This window comes from Paramisgurnus dabryanus, chromosome 15 (genome assembly GCF_030506205.2).
Source record: "Paramisgurnus dabryanus chromosome 15, PD_genome_1.1, whole genome shotgun sequence".
Taxonomy (NCBI): Eukaryota; Metazoa; Chordata; class Actinopteri; order Cypriniformes; family Cobitidae; genus Paramisgurnus; species Paramisgurnus dabryanus.
In genome coordinates, this window is record NC_133351.1 from 2,956,421 (window position 1) to 2,973,967 (window position 17,547).

At 37.6% G+C, this 17,547-nt stretch overlaps 1 protein-coding gene across 3 annotated transcripts in view; it reads right to left on the minus strand.

Moving 5' to 3' along the window:
- cobll1b (cordon-bleu WH2 repeat protein-like 1b) overlaps positions 1-17,547 on the minus strand; it is a 66,057-nt gene that overhangs the window by 30,629 nt on the left and 17,881 nt on the right. Inside the window, exons 1-2 of one of the 3 annotated variants that reach the window (XM_065252335.2) lie at positions 12,812-12,919; positions 1,438-1,629 (exon numbers count right to left, since the gene is read on the minus strand). In XM_065252335.2, the coding sequence (XP_065108407.1) occupies positions 1,438-1,529 (92 nt within the window). In that variant the 5' untranslated portion in view covers positions 1,530-1,629; positions 12,812-12,919. Of the gene's footprint in view, positions 1-1,437; positions 1,630-12,736; positions 12,920-17,547 lie in introns of those variants that run through there. The other 2 variants (XM_065252337.2, XM_065252334.2) reach the window with 2 other exon arrangements.

The window sequence follows — 17,547 nt, forward strand, 5'->3', positions numbered from 1 at the left end:
AATTAAAATTAGGCTCATTTAATTTTAACAAAAAACTGACTCAATCATGCTGAACTGGTGTACATAATTAAATTATGTACACGCCTACATCCCCTTCAATTAAAAATAATGGCTAGTGCGATGGCTCTGATATAAACCTACCAACACCCGTCGCTAGGGGTGTGCCGAGATCTCGCGAGATCAAATGTGTCTCGGGAGATTTCTTTTAAAGGTGAAATGCTGGCCGTTTCTCAAATAAAAGACTGCATCCTTCGGAGGTCGCATTTTTAAACTGCATTTACTTCATAAAGACTTATTAGAGAATATTAACAATTATAAAGTTTACTAATTATTTAGTTAATCGCAACTTGTAATATGCTCACGACATGCGAATGTAATGCTCAGATAATTAACTGAAATAACCCTTGATGACGTATGCAGCCTGCATATGCGACCTCCGGAGGATGCAGCTTTCTGTTAGAACCTTACTGTGCATGCATTATATTTGTCTTTTACAGCGTTTGCTTTTTTGTTTGGGTTTCCAATAATGTTCGTCTGTGAACTCGTTTGAAGTCTGAGACGCGTTGTTTTTGTCTGTTGATCAGTGTCAGATGTGAAGTCTCAGCAGATTAAACCCAAACTCAGAGTTTACATGATTTAATGTCTGCATGTTCTTGCTCAAAAATGACGGTGGCTGTTTCATTTCTATTGTAAAGAAATGGACATATATTAAATATTCAGATGGGTTTAAACATTGTTTGGCTAAAAATAAGCGTTTCTCTCCGTCTAAAGTGAAAGTGAAAGTGAAAATAGTGTCCGCGAGACGAGTCCACTATCGCCCCCTGCAGGCATTTGTTATAATACATACATAATGCTTTTTATTTATAGGACACAAATGTAATGTTTTTGTTAATGTAATGTTGTCTAATGTAACTTGGTTTTAATACTTTATTTGAACAATTTATTATTGCATCTTCGTTATTATGTAATTTTAAAGGCTACTGCTCACTTGGGTCTATTTTTATTACCCCTTCATTATCAGTTAGCAAAATAATTGTTAGGGACAGTCCTTGATTAGTTAAAACTTTTAAAAATGACGTGATTTCAGTTTCTTATTCATTTATTTTATCATTGAGAATTTCTTAAAAAGTGTAAAAATATTGTCTCGTCTCGTTCTCGTGAACCCAATCTCGTGTTTCGTCTCGTCTTGTGGATTAAGTGTCTCGTCACACCCCTACCCGTCGCCATGATTTTTGGAATGACTTATCTTAAGAGGAAAAAATTATGTTTTAGTCACATAATATCGGTTAATGGAAACACCATCATTTCACAATACCTTTTCACGCAAATCTGTAATGGAAACCAGGCTATATACAACTTGTAAGTACAGACCAAATGTACCATGGCCGCCGCCCATACTAAGCTGATTACATGAGCAATACTACACACATCCCTCACCTGCCATTGACTACAGTGTTTTTTTCCACCCCTCCTGGCAGGACCACGGTTAACGTCAGGTCCCGCTCCATTGAATTCTCCTTCTGGTCCATGCTGGGATGAGGGTACGCTGGGAGCTTGTGGGAGCTCAACACTGGAGCATCCAGACCTTTCAGGACAGGAGGAGGAGGGGCTTTGTGTTTTGAAGATCTCCTGTTAAACAAAAATAAGATGTTGTTATGAACAACAACTCTAGAAAAGATCCAAGTAATGAAAAATAAGACGTTTCAGTAATTAGGGAAAATGCAGTAATTGACAGGGTTCCCACACCTAAGTTAACTTCAAATTCAAGGATCTTTCAAGGACTTTCCAGGTCTAATTCCCCTCAAATTCAAGGACTAAATGTGGGGACACATTTCAAGTGAAAGCAAGGTTACATCGTGTTACCTTTTAAGATACATTGTTACAGTTCCCTTTCGAGGGAACTCGCGCTGCGTCACTGTGGTGACACTTTGGGGACGCCTCCAGGGGTAAGTGTGTCTGAATGTGTATATAAAATTCAACCAATGGTGAGGCTAACAACAAAGAAAGCTTGATGCAGAAGCCAGGAAGTATATCGCTATCTAAAAATATTGTCAAAGAGGGGGTTACAGGGATGCAGGAAGTATGGCAGGGGAGACGCAGCGTCTTGTTCCCTTCTCAGAGAACAACAGTTACATACGTAACCAGAGACGTTTTCATGTGTCAAACACAACTGTGCAAAAAAGCATTTTGGTATGAATCAACATTCGCATACAGAAGATATAAACATTTTAAACTAACAGTTTAGCACGTGTGCTTAAAAAGTCTAGAATTTTTATGATATTATCCTTCACTACACAGGGAATAATATGGAAAACTTCTTGAATAAAATAGATTCAAGCACTTTCAATGACCTGCATCTATGTATGTATATTTTCAAAACTTCCCAGGGCCTTGAATTATTTCCCCCAGATTCACAAACTTTCAAGGACCCGTGGGAACCCTGAATTGAACAATGCATGGTGTTGCCTAAAAAACCTCCTTTCTTCTCCACTAAAAAAAGCAGATGTTTAATAAGAAAGCCACGATGCACTTTACACACGAGTCACAAGACTGAGGAGTGATGTAATTCATTCATTACAGCAGACGGGGCTGGATAAGTTTTCTAGTAATCTCTTTAAATGCATCTCAGTTTCGGGCTGTGCTACATTTAGTGAAAATTTAGATGAACGGGAACTTTCAACAACATCATAATTTACCTATATTTGCATCTTTTTGTGACCCTAAGGCCAAAAACATACTTCACACTGATACTCAAGTACAGACATGAGCTGTTAACCCATTACAAGCGTTTGGTCTTGTTGAACACACAGTATACAGTACACTGAGATGGTAACAAACCTCTATAGGGGCGACAGAGTTACTTTCAAATGACTTCACCATTGAACCGGGCGTGTTGTTTTTCAGGAAAAGAACTACTGTATAAACATGTCAGTGTTAACTGGGCCTAACTTGCCTGACAAGATTGTTTTCCAACTGTGGCTCTGAGAATTTTTTACCTGAGAAAACCAACCAAAGAAAAAATGACTAATATTTACTGTAGTGCCATTAGTTTGTGTAGAGTCTGTTTTAACCATTAAGTTTGTAAAGTTTCTTGCACCTTTACCTACAATTAAAGTCTCTAAAGATTACATTCACACAGGGCATCAGTGTTAACACTTGGCGGAGGGCATGTCTTAAGCGTGGCCCTGACACGATCGTTATAATGACAAAAGCCAATCACAGTGGACCGCAACACATGCTCGTGTTGTCTGGTCTTGCATAAACATAATTGGCTAGTGTCTGCACTAAGACTATTGGCTATTTGCATAAGGATGTCTGATTGGCTAACGCATGCATTGGCATTTGAAAACTTGAGAAAAGTTGAGCTGAAGATTCACAACTTAGTTCGGCAACGCATGACATCACCCATTTAAAGTAAATGAGAAGCGTTAATGCTGACGCCCCATGTGACTATAATGTTATGGTGCATTCAAACTATACGTTATTTTGTGTAGTCCCACAACCTTTCCACTGCGTACACAGGTAAGCTACAGAGATATTTAATATTTAATCAGCTTAAATAATTTTAAGTCTGTATCAAAACATTGAACAATGCTTCCAAAAAAAAGTGTTGCACGGTTTAGTAATTTATAGGTTGTGATGTTCAGAAACACTTCAGGGCATTATTGCACCATAGGAACTAAGCAGTTTGGTTTGAATATCAAATTAAATCCAAATGAAGCGGCGCTAGAGACATGGGAAAGCAAAAAATCCAATTTTTTTGTTGATGTACAGGTGAGCATATGAAAAAAAATGTATTATCAATCATCTGATTCTTATTCGAATGTCATGTTTTCAAGCTTCACAAACACTTCATTCCTGAGAAATGATTTGTAAACATTATGTGGAAATGGGGAAAGCCCTGAAATGTCAGCATTAGCACAGCGTGTTATTTTCTGAGTGGGTAAGCACAGATGTTACAGCCAAAGTAAACACACGGTCTTCTAACATGGTAAAGTTGACGCCCTGTGACCCTCAAAACCCTACAAATAACAAACTTCCCATTAGTTTCCACTAAACTGCTCATCAATGTACATCTAAGCCTAGGCTTTATGTTATGAATAGCACAAATGTTTCTCTGTATAGCTACTGAAAGACCAAGCGCATACATTACAAAACTACTCAACCAAACATCTGTCAATTATAGCAACTAAAACCGCCTGTAACACAGAGCCTCAAAGACTTATTGTTTCGAGGTAACACAACTCTGACTTGAAAATGACTTTAAATGTGATGAAGAGTTAGCAAAGCCACAGGCCTCGAATGGCCCGATCAGTCAACAAACTCACATGCAGACACATGTGCAAACAACAACCCGACACAGCGTGTACAATACTGATATTTCAAGGTTTTGCAACTACCCACCTATGTAACCATAACAAAGTACAGCTGTATCAAACCCAGCTGGGATTCAGAAGTATTGCTTCATTTTTGTAAAGAGATTTGCAAATTGTTTTGCACATGCAAGATGTTGTGAATATTCATAACTGTATGTTGTTCAGTGTCGGCCGATGACTTCACTTTCGAGGGGCGCAAATTCAATATATGTGTTTGTTCGGAGTGTCATGTGTGTTGTTCATCATGTCAAAATATGTGTTTGTTGCGTTATATGAACCATGTGCATCATACGTCAAACCAAAATACGTGCCTGCTGTATATGCGTCAAAAGGATTTGATAAAAGAGACACTCAAATTTACAAAATACTTGCAAGACATTCACTTAACACTAAACTGTGAATCTGGCAAAGTGAGCCTCTCTTTTTATCATAAACCCCTTCGAAGCGTATTCAGGAGACACGTATTTTGACATGACACGTGATGCACATAAGTCTACATGACAAGCCACACACATGATTGGCTAAATACAAGTTTAGTTTAGTTTATGTAGTTTAGATAGTTTGTATAGCACATTTAAAACAAAATCCAAAGTTCTGTACAATAAATAGATACAAAGTTAAGATAAAATAAATGCTACCCATAATATATACAAAATCATAATAAATTACTAGATCATATTTGCACATAATCATATTATATGGAGTACATTTATAAATATCTAAAGAGTAAAGGGACCAGGGCTCTTCACAATTTCAGTAGTCAAAACTGATTATAAAAAAAAATTGTCATGTCATGTAAACAACAACGAACAGCGATTTTCTTTAATAGGGAGATAAAGCTGTGTGTCATCAGTGAAGAGATGGTATGATAGGTTTCTGAAGGAAGCATATATAATGAAAAATGAAGAGGACCCAAAATGGAGCCCTGAGGAACGCCAAAAAATTTAGTGACAAGCTTGGTATTGTGTGCCCATAAAAAGTCACCCAGGAAAGTATAATGTTTTTACTACTGTTTTATAACTACTGTTTTATAGCTCAGTTGTGTTTCAAGTATCAATTTAATCTCAAATGTTTCTTAGGAGAAATGAAAATAGAAACAATTGACACAATTGTTAAACTACCTTAAGAGTATGGAGCTGTCAAATTAATTAAAATATTGTAAAATAATTTGTTGATACTGATTTGTTCAAACTGAAATCTTCAACAATATTGACTTTTAACTACAGACTGGGCCAATCTGAGCTCAGTTTGTGACATTGTTGTGAAATCTTCTAAAACTGTTAAAAAGTTGTGTATGAGATGCTATTTCTATCAGAAAAAAAATCTGAGACACAGGAGACTTAAGCAAAAGGTTATGTCATTAAAAAATGATTTATTTTCAATTCTCAATATTTCAATAATAAGGTGAATACCTGATGCTTATAATCTAGTCAAGATAACTGAAACTATAAAGACAACACATAGACACGTTTGCTTGCTATCAGAATAAAATTTGCATAACAAAGGCGTTCATGACAGCATCTGACAGCACACACACATTGCCTGATTTGCTGACATCAGCAGCTTTATTTGTAAACAAGCCACCATGCTGAAACGACAAAAAAATGTGTTTTGCAATGAATGTTTAACTGATCTGGGATCCATTTTGTGGTTTGATGTCTGGTTGTGTTAAGGAGATGCAGATCTAATCAAGTTGTGATCTTGAGAGATTTTCACCACCATCTAAAGCATCAGACAGCAGCACAGACGTGTTTGTGCTTGACTGCTCTCTTCCAACACTCCAACACGATTCAAACAGATCACTATCATTAAATGTGATCATAGGTCTTAAATAAACTAGAGATCTCACACAAACAAACACACAAGGCTTTGTGATAAGGAGAAAAAACTGACTAAGCAAAAATCTGATTTTTTGTATATCATAATCAAATTCACTAATAAATCTGCCAGCACCACAACACCAATTCACATATTTTCAGACCTCAAGATTGTTTAATGTCATAACAGGGATTACAATTCAAATGTTGCATTTTCTTTTGGATTTGATTTGCTTTCACATGGCAAGACTCAAGTTAAAAACTCAACATTTTGCAGTAGTTTTATTTCATTATTTCACAGGAGTATATAAGAACCAACACATTATCTTATAATGTGCTTGATCTTTTTACAACAATTTGATATGAAAGCATTAAGTTAATGGCATTCAGGACAGAAAATTCACCTGATTACCTCAACTCACTCCTACAGGTATCCATCCCCTCTTGCAATTTACATTTGAAAAACGGTCGTCAACTGGTTCCTCCATCAAAACAAGGCATCAAATAATCATAAGACCGTTTAACCATTCAGTTCCTCTCTGGTGAAATGAGCTTCCAGTCTCTATCCAAGCCACATAATCCATCAAAACCTTCAACAAACAACACATGAATAAAGCCCTGTCAACTACTAAAATATAAAAACAACTCACCTGACTCTCACACTCTCTTCAAGACCTTCTCTACCCTTCTTTGTCCCCCTGCCCCTCCACCTTCATCCGACCTAACAGCTGATGATTTTGCTTCCTTCTTTGTGAAGAAAACGAAAACTATTAGCAGTCAGTTCTCTGAGCCGCCGCTTCTTGCGCATTCTTAAATCCCTGAGACATGCTCCCTTCCCTCCTTCTCTCTCCTATCCGAAGCAGATGTTTCCAAGGTCTAATCATCCGACTACCTGCCCGCTAGATCCCATACCCACCCATCTCCTCCAGGCCATCTCTCCGTCTGTTATCCCTGCTCTCACTCACATTATCAATTCATCCCTTTCCACTGGCACCTTCCCTGTAGCATTTAAAGAGGCCCGGATAACCCCGCTGCTGAAGAAACCCACTCTCAATCCTGCTATGCTAGAGAACTACAGACCCGTTTCTCTTCTTCCCTTCATTTCCAAGACTCTTGAACGCATTGAGTTCAACCAGCTCTCCACTTTCTTCACACAAAATAACCTCCTGGATACAGTAGCAATCTGTCTGGATTCAAAAGTGGTCACTCCACTGAGACTGCGCTGCTCTCAGTCATTGAGGCCCTAAGGCAGGCAAGGGCAGCCTCCAAATCATCTGTGCTGATCTTACTGGATCTATCTGCAGCTTTTGACACGGTCAATCACCGCATCCTCCTGTCGACTCTCATGTCTATGGGTGTCACTGACACAGCGCTTCTATGGTTCAAGTCGTACCTCTCAGATAGGTCATTTCGGGTATCCTGGAGAGTTGACGTCTCCGAACCCCAACGTCTTGATACCGGGGTCCCTCAAGGCTCTGTGCTTGGACCGTTGCTCTTTTCGATATACATGACATCCCTGGGCTCTGTCATTAGGAAACATGGCTTTTCCTACCACTGCCATGCAGACGACACTCAACTTTACTTGTCGTTCCACCCTGATGATCCTACGGTTTCTGCCCGCATCTCGGCATGCCTGAGGGACATCTCACTCTGGATGAAGGATCACCATCTCCAGCTTAACCTTGCGAAGACAGAACTGCTTGTCATATCATCTGAACCAAAGATCCAGCACAACTTTTCCATTCAGCTAGGTTACTCGACCATCACGCCTTCCAAGACGGCCAAAAACCTGGGAGTGGTCATTGATGATCGGCTTAGCTTCACAGAGCATGTTGCCAGCACCGCTCGCTCTTGTAGATTCATCCTCTACAATATTAGGAAAATTAGACCTTTCCTAGATGAGCATGCTACGCAGGTCCTGGTCCAAGCTCTTGTCCTGTCCAGGCTGGACTACTGCAATGCGCTACTGGCAGGACTTCCAGCCTGCACGACCAAACCCCTACAGATGATTCAGAACGCAGCGGCAAGAGTGGTCTTCAATGAGCCAAAGAGGGCGCACGTCACTCCTCTCTTTGTCAAGTTACACTGGCTTCCTATAGCAGCCCGCATCAAATTTAAGGCTCTGCTCCTGGCCTTTAAAACCACCACTGGGTCAGCACCCCCTTACCTTCGCTTGCTTATAGAGCCTTATGTACCCTCTCGATCACTGCGCTCTGCCACCGATTGACGGCTTGTGGTACCATCTCAAAAAGGGAAGAAAACACTAACGCGTACCTTCTCAGGAACTGTCCCACAACTGTAGAATGATCTGCCGGTCGTGACACGATCAGGTGACACTGTAGCTGTCTTTAAGACTCGGCTAAAAACCCATCTCTTCCACCATTACCTAACTTCCTAATTACAGATTTACTATCTTTCTTTAGTTACCCTTCTCTTTATCTCTTTCTCTATTTACCTTCCTCTTTATCTAAAAAAAAAAAAAAAAATTACTAACATACCCGTGGCTATGTATATTGTGTTGGACTTGATGAGACTATTTCCAGTGCGCTTATGTATTGCTGTTCTTATGTTGCCATAATTGCTTCTATTGTTTACCTCACTTGTAAGTCGCTTTGGACAAATGTCTAAATGTAAATGTAAATGTAAAAACTATATGTTGCATATCTTTTCAATTTTCAACTCTAGTCCTACTCCTAAACTTGGCTTTGTGGACTATACCTATTGTTAGCTCACTGACAAAACATTAAATGCTCTCTCATTTGTAAGTCACTTTGGATAAAACCGTCTGCTAAAGGACAAAATTTAAATGAATGAGTAATTCTGGATAAAGCAAATACATGAACAAACTAACAGTTCTCATATCTCTACTGAAGCCTAAGCTGGTTGGATGGTTTTGCTTAAATAAATGGATTGCAACAACTTACCTTAAAAAATTTAGTAAATTATAATATTATAAACTGATTTTTTCAGTGACCATCTAAAAAGTGGCCAAAATGCCTTTAAAACCAGCCTGCTACACTAGCTTAACCAGTAGGGGTGTGACGGATCACAAATCTCACGGTTCGGATCACATTACAGTTTTTGAGGCATAGATCGGATCATTTTTCGGATCAGTAACAAAATGGGTGGCAAAAATCTAATAAGAACAAATAAGAAATTACAAACATTTATAAAAAGAACAAAGTTGCACATTAAGTAAGGTCTAAAATTTGCATTAGGTACAGAAATTGAATCAAATAAATAATAATACTGTCTTTATTGTATAAATGAATTATAATTATTATTTTTTTAGAGCTACAGAAGTGATTTTCTCTTTGTCTTGGGTTGTTTGATTAACATTACACAAACTTAAGTCAGTTAATTTAGGTTATCGTCTCTTTAAGATAAGCACGGACTGGTTTTTATTAGAAAAAGAATACTGTGGAGATAATTTTGTTTGTATGTGCCCGGTCAAGAACAGAAAGATTTTATGTATGCTTGCTTTTTGAAACGCATCTCTCCGTGTGTGCACTTTTGAGTGCAATTAAACTGCTATCCAGTAAACCAGCTATTTTAGAGGAGTGTTTTGACCCACCAGCTTAAACCAGCTTGACCAGGCTGGAAGATTGGCCAGCTTGGCTAAATTGGTTTTAGCAGGTGGGTCAGCACCAGCCTGCTACATGACCTTAACCAGCTAAAACAAGACTGGGAGACCAGCTAACACCAGCCAACCAGAGCAGACTTTACTTCCGGTTTCAGTTTTTTTTTAATGGTATTACTAGTTGCTAAACTGATCTCTTGAACAAATACCTCGTCGAAAATAACAAATGTTTTAGTTTCCTATGTAACCTACGTGTTGTTTATTTAGCTTATTATATAAATAAACTAAGTTTAAAGATTTTTTTAGTTTACCGGAAGTTATGTGTTGACCACGAAAGCCACTTGTTTATGTTGTTACTGCTGAAACCGTCTACAGCTGGTCTTTTCAGTAGGAATACTACAGTGAGACGTCATGATAAACAAGAGCACAGGCAAACATTTTCTGACAGCTATTATACCTGAGTTGCACCAATATCTCTTAAATGTAGATAAACACATACTGTCTGAACAAATGGATCCGATTTCAAATCAGCCATAGTGATCAGACACAAACAAGACAAAACCAAATCAGATCTGTGTACAGCTCATAAAGTAAATCTGAGTTTAGATATTTAAAGCAATGCTGCCAACTGTAAATTCATTACACCATGACGTTATTCTGTCATTTAAGACGAGTAAATAGCTGAAAGTGTGACTCAAAGCCCAGAGAATGTCTGCACGGATCATTTTCTTCATTTATAAGCCAAACCTATAATTGAATCAGATAAACAGCTGTGTAGATCACACCTCAAACACTCGTGCATTCAAAACACCTGCTGCAGTTTAATATCTAACATCAACTCATTTCTGTGTCTACAAAACAAGACATCAAAACATCAATTTACTGTACAGGATGTCATGATCTTAACACTGGATCATCAACAAAACACATACACTGAAACATTTGGACTGCATCTGTTTAGAGACGTGGGGTCATAACCTAAATACTGTATCTGAAATGGTTGCATAAACCACCCCATTGCCACAAATGAGCCTCCACAAAATATCAAAAAAGAAAACCAAAGAGTTTTTTTCTAAACATCTGTGAAAAACATGATTGTAATGCAAAACCCCTTGCCAAAACGCCAAGCTATAGAGGAGGGCGGGGCACAAAATAACACTTTTTTTCTTTGGCTCTATCATTCAATTTAAGTTAAGATTAATATTTTTACACAATCAGCACACATCTCTGCTACAAATGAACACTTAGGGCCCTATTTTAACGATCTGAAACGCAAGTGCAAAGCGCAAGTGATTTTGTGGGCGGATCTTGGGTGCTGTTGCTATTATTAATACGTATTAATAAAGTTAAGCGCATTTAATATAATTTCATACTGATTTTTAAATGGCAGAGCATTAAAATAAGTTTAAATCAATTAAGCTTACACATTGAGGTGGTTTCCCGGACAGGGATTAGTTTAGGCCAGGAATAGATCTTAGTTTAATTAGGAAATATAACTAGCTTTAACAAACACGCATTTTGAGGCAAAATGAAGGGCACTAATGTATTTAAAGATATGTCAGTGTAAGTTGGTTTCAGTTTGGATGGCTCTTACATTTATTTTAGTCCTGGATTAACCTAAACCCTGTCTGGGAAACTGCCCCTTAGTCTTTTAGGGGCGGTTTCCCAGACAGGAATTAGACTAGTCCTAGACTAAAATAAATTTAAGAGCTTTCAAAACTGAAACGGCTTGCACTGACATATCTTAAAATACATCAGTGCCCTTCGTTTTGCCTCAAAATGCACACAAGTAATGTTTTTAGTAAGGCATGTTTGTTAAAACTAGTTATATTTTAAGGCCTAGTCCTGGCTTAAACTAATCCCTGTTAGGGGAAACCACACCTAAATCATCCAAAACATTTACATGCATTGCACAGTTTTGACCTAAACTGCAAATGTACAATTATTTGTCATTGCCAATAAAACCTAATAAACAGTGAATAAACAGAGAGAGAGATACTGTAAGTTTTATAAACATCAGTTTGATGTTTTCCTACATTTCAAAACCTGGTGAATCATGTCTTTCCTGTCACCTTTATTAAAAGCCCTGTGGGTAAAAGTGGGCTGTTTACAGTAAACTAATTAATGTTTACATGACATATTTATTTTACATGGAACTGTGGATATGACAATAAACTTTCAATCTTAAATCTTACTTGTTTCATTCGGCAACGCTTCAGTTATCTGAGGTCACAGGAGTAAACTTTAATACGTGCTATATTGGGAAACAACAATATCAAGACGTTCGGGGGGGACCGGCACACGGGTCACTGGAATTCCACGCATTCCAATTCGCATTATAGCAGCTGCCGTGTGAGGCGACTTCCCGGGAGCGACAGTTGTACGGAATTTCAATATCTGAAGAAAACCGTTTCCTTCAGATTGTTAGGAGAGCGTTTCAACAGCGTCCAAGCCTGCTGAGTGAATGTAGGACATTAAAGCTTGGGACATCAAAGTAGATCTGCATCCTACAGGGGCATTGTGTGCTAGACAGGTTGCTGCTGGTATTGGCCCTTTGGGGAAAGGTGAATTTATGTTGTAAAAGTTGAATGATATCCAAAAGGCATCTTCCTGCTCGGTGCCCGACTCCACCCGGCATATTTTAAGAACAGTTCAACAATGTGCTTCTAACTTTAACTCAACCGCTGTTTCTAAAGAAAACTATCAGGCATGTTGTTTTACATTGTAAAGATATAATTATAACGCACTTAATATTTTGTCATAGAAACTTTAGTTGTATAGAAAAACACTCACGACAAGTCCAACAGTAACATATTTTCCAAGTAATAGGTGTTATTAAAAACAAACACATAACGTACGGTCGGGTGACGCAGTGTAAACACTGCAAAATAAACTGGCACAGCGTACTTACTGACTTATGAACATGCACGAACAAGATCAAATATTCACAACCGTGCAGTTACCTGCCTCACAGGTACAGGACAAGGAGGCATTCATTAAACCCAGATTTTGGCACCCTTGTTTCGCCTGGTCCTTACCTCCTGCGTAGTGCTGTTAAAATCCTCTTTTTAGATATCTGACATATCCCATTAATCCAAACAGTCAGAGAGAGAGAGAAAGAAAGACTGAAATAGAGAGAGCTTGTATCAAAGTGGCAGGCCTACCTTAATGCCACACCCCTTCTTATGACATCACAGATTATCCAAACCCTCCCCAAACACTCAGCATGCCTTGTCAAAGATCCCCCCCACCACCGCTCAACTCTTGTGTGTTTCAGCATGTGCTGTGGATATGTGGCCAACTGTTGTGCTTAAACAGCAAAACGTAAGACTCTGAATATATTAAGTATCAGGACTAAATCAAATAAACAGCTTATAGTGACTGACAAAACTATAGAGCTCTCAACTAACCTAACCTAATATTTTTGGTAGTTGTTTTAAGACATATACTGCAAAAAATTATTTTTAAGAAAAAAAAATCTTGATATTTTTACCAAATTTAAGTGATTTTGTGCATTTTGTGATTGTGTGCATAAAACAAGCAAAAAAAATCTGCCAATGGGGTAAGCAAATTTTTCTTGAATTTAGTGTTTAAGAAAAATGTTCAATGTTTTTTTGCTTACCCCATTGGCAGATTTTTTTCTTGTTTTATGCACAAAATCACTTAAATTTGATATTTTTGATCTAAAAATATACTTATTTTCTTGGGTCGTTTTGTATATCAAGAAAAAGCATCTTAATTTAAGAATTTTTTGATATTTTTACTGAAAACAAGACAAAAATACTAAGAATTTGTTATCTTGAAAATATTTTTTTGCAGTGTATGTGTAAATAAGCATGCCACACATTGCAGAATATACAGGGTTCCCACCCCTTAGTTAACTTCAAATTCAATGACCTTTCAAGGACTTTCCAGGTCCAATACCCTTAAATTCAAGGAGTAAATGTGGGAACACATTTCAAGTGAGAGCAAGGTTACATTGTGTTACCTTTTAAGATACATTGTTACAGTTTCCTTTCAAGGGAACTCGCGTTGCGTCACTACGGTGACACTCCAGGGGTAAGTGCGTCTGAATCAAATTTAACCAATGGTGAGGCTTAATGGCAAAGACAGGGTGACGCAGGAGCCACCAAGTATATCGCTATCTAAAATTTTGCCAAAGACGGCATTACAGGGACGCAGGAAGTATGGCAAGGGAGACGCAGCGTCTCGTTCCCTTCTCAGGGAACAACAGTTACATACGTAACCCGAGACGTTTTCATGTGTCAAACACAACTATGCAAAAAAAAAAAAAAAACATTTTGGTATGAAACAACATTCGCATACAGAAGCATTAAAAGCTAACAGTTTAGCATGTGTGCTTAAAAGTCTAGAATCTACACTACACAGGGAATAATATGGACTTTCAAGGACTTCTTGCATAAAATAGATTCAAGCACTTTCAATGACCTGTATCTACGTATGTGTATTTTCAAAAACTTCCCAGGGCCTTAAATTATTTCCACAGATTCACAAACTTTCAAGGATTTCAAGCACCCGTTGGAACCCTAAATATATACAGTCTGTACTTAAACTCAATGCAAAACTTGAAACAAAAGGCATTGCATTGGGCATTTAGCATTAAATACTTTATCTTTCACTGTTTGACTGACCTGCTGAAAGGCATTGATTGTGTTTCTAATGTCATCAAATCTTATCGCTTCAGCTATGTCTTTATTTGCTTCACCATTATCAAACAACAACGCAAGCATGAGGCAGGCTGGGACTGCATTGCTCGGCAAACATTTACTACTTTATTATTACATATATTAAGTTAGCATAAATTGAAACATTTACAAGTTGAATCAAAAACAGAATGACATCACATCCTGTCACACCAAACCATTCGACACAAGATCTTAAATAAATTCACAGCCTGACCGCACCTTTAATCTCTTTAAACAGACCCTGAAAGACCGAGTAAAACAAAAGTATTCATGCACATTCTTGCTCAGGCATGTCACGACCCAGAGGTTCAAAAGCTGCTAGAAGAACAACAACAAGTGTTAGTCTGTGATCGCATTATTATCTGTGCTGTTTACTGAATGATGGTCGTCATTATGGGATTCCTCATGAGATCGCATCAACACACTCTGATAACAACCACTTCATTCAAAAATTGATTAAACATCGTGCTCATTCTGTGGAGGACATCTGACTGTTTCTGAGAATTCGGATGATGCAATAGATCAATTCCACAGAATAAAAAAACAGCAGGGTGCGATGAAGTCATCATTATGAAATATTTAAGAATGTAGGCATTCAGAGTCCAGATATTGGATCATTTACCCATGCTTTCCATATTTATATTAACTTTGGTACGTCCTTACTCATAAATAAAGCTTTGTTTGGTCGTGTATGATGCCTCAATCTTCAAAGCCTTGCAAAGGCACTTAATACCTTAATGTGCGTTCACACCAGACGCGAATGAAGTAAATAAATCATGCGTGTAGTTGGACGCTTGAACATTTAGAGATAACTCGCTTCATTCTCGCATTAAATTCGGACAAAATGAGAAATTTAGAAATTTAGCTAGCTTGTAGTCTCAATATGTATATATACGGTATAGACGGTTTCAGCAGTAACAACATAAACAAGCGGCTGTCGTGGCCGGCACGTAACTTCCGGTAAACTCCTCTAAGAAAAAATAACAAAAATGTCCTTTAAACGTAGTTTATTTAACAAGCAAAAAAACAACACATAGATTACCTAGGAAACCAAAACATCAGTTTAGCAACTAGTCAGACCATTAAAAAAACGAAACCGGAAGTAAAGTTCGGATCCAGACGTGTATTGCGTCAGCGCATGTGCGTCCGATGAAACCGTCTTTTTAGCTCAGATTCAATAAATTCAGTTTACCTACCAGATTGTCTGACCTCCTCACTCACTTTCTTCCAAGCAAGATCCTTTTTATTCCTGTTTACCCATACGGCAAAAAAAAAATTCTCTGGCCAAAAATATATTTAAAATATATGCCAAGTAAATTTTGTATTAATTAATGCTCAATTGAATATATTTTTTTTATTATATTTTTATTATAATTTGGAAATATATTTAGTTTTAACCTTCATATATCATAATATATTAAATATATTATATATATATTAAAATATAAATTTATTTCTTTTTAAAATAGATTTCAAAATATAGCCAAAAAATATTTAAGGGAAAAATATATTTTTGTAAACATATTCCAAAATATATATCAGCAAATATATTTTTGGCCAATTTTTGTATATTTGGAAATATATTTAAAAATGTTTTTTTTTTATATATATATGGTCTATAAAAGTACGAAGATGTGTATCCCTTCCTTCGCTTGCTAGGCCATAATCGCGCCACTACTAGAGCAAGCTACTGATTCGTTAACGCAGCACGAATATCTGCAAAAGTTCAGATTTTTCAACTTTTTTAATGCTCAATTTGCACCGCAGGATGTCTATCACATCTTTGCATTGACTTAACATGTAAGTCACTGGCACTTAACGCTTCATTCGCGTCTGGTGTGAACGCACCTTTAGACACGAGTAGAAATTTGATGTGGAAAATTCTGATTTTGTATTAAAAACTCTTAGTCTTTCTACATTTGATCAGGTGGAGCGAGTTCAAGAGTCATCCAGATGAGAAGATTCACTCCTGACAGACACAGATTCACCAATCATACAGTAATAAGCACTGAAACATCTTCATCTTCTCTTTAAACACAGCTGTGATTCATGTGGTTGGTTTTTCTCTTTATCATAAGACAAACTCACAAACAGAAGCTTGCGGTGGCGCCAAACCAGACAGTTGCGTAGGAAGAAACAGATTGTTTTGCAAAATCTCCAAATTTGACTTTTAATGAGATAAACTGATGCAAACAATTCTGCTTCGGCCCAGCTGTCAGTTCTTGGGTTCCAACTGTGCTTTAATAAGGACTATTATGCTGGCGTAGCAAAGGCAAGTTGACAGTCAATAACATCAGGGTTTAATAGTGTTTTGTTTGTACGCCTGTTCTGTTAAGGTTATGGATGGCAGTGAGAAAAACAACACTAAACAATAATAATGAAATGAAACTAACCGTGTAATTCTGCATGGTTAGAAAAACTAAATAAAGGGATCAAAATGATTTACACAACTTCTGTCTTTGTGGCAGATCAGGCAGATTTCAATGTGGACAGGTTATGCATTTATATTACATTACAGTGCATTACAAGGTATACATACAGTATAACAGTAATAGGATTGAACCCACAACCTTTTGTGCTGCTAACACAATGCTCTACCACTGATCAGCAACATGACATGCCCCGTTGTCAATAAAGATAACCAAAGTATAAGCAGACTACAATAAATAAATGTTAATTTGTGTATTGTGCTACAATGTGTTTTTGTCCATTCATGCATTCTCCACGCTTGCATGGGTCACAGGAGGCCTGGAGCGTATCCTGGCTTCACAGATGGGCCACTTTACCTTTTGAATTATTGACAAACCATCCAATTTGCTTTCATATGAACTCTTTCCCCGCCATTGAGAATAAACAGAAAACGCTTTCGAGTTTTTACGGCAATCCACATTTCCGCTATTATCCACTAGGAGGTGCTCTTACCCAACTTATAAAACATTGAAGCATCCACTGATCCAAAAACAGTAATAATGTGTATGTTTTGATCTTCATTCTGAATCTGATCTGTGACAAAAGTCCTTTACAACAATGCAATTATCTCAGCTTTTGCTCAAAATTTGGTATTTGAA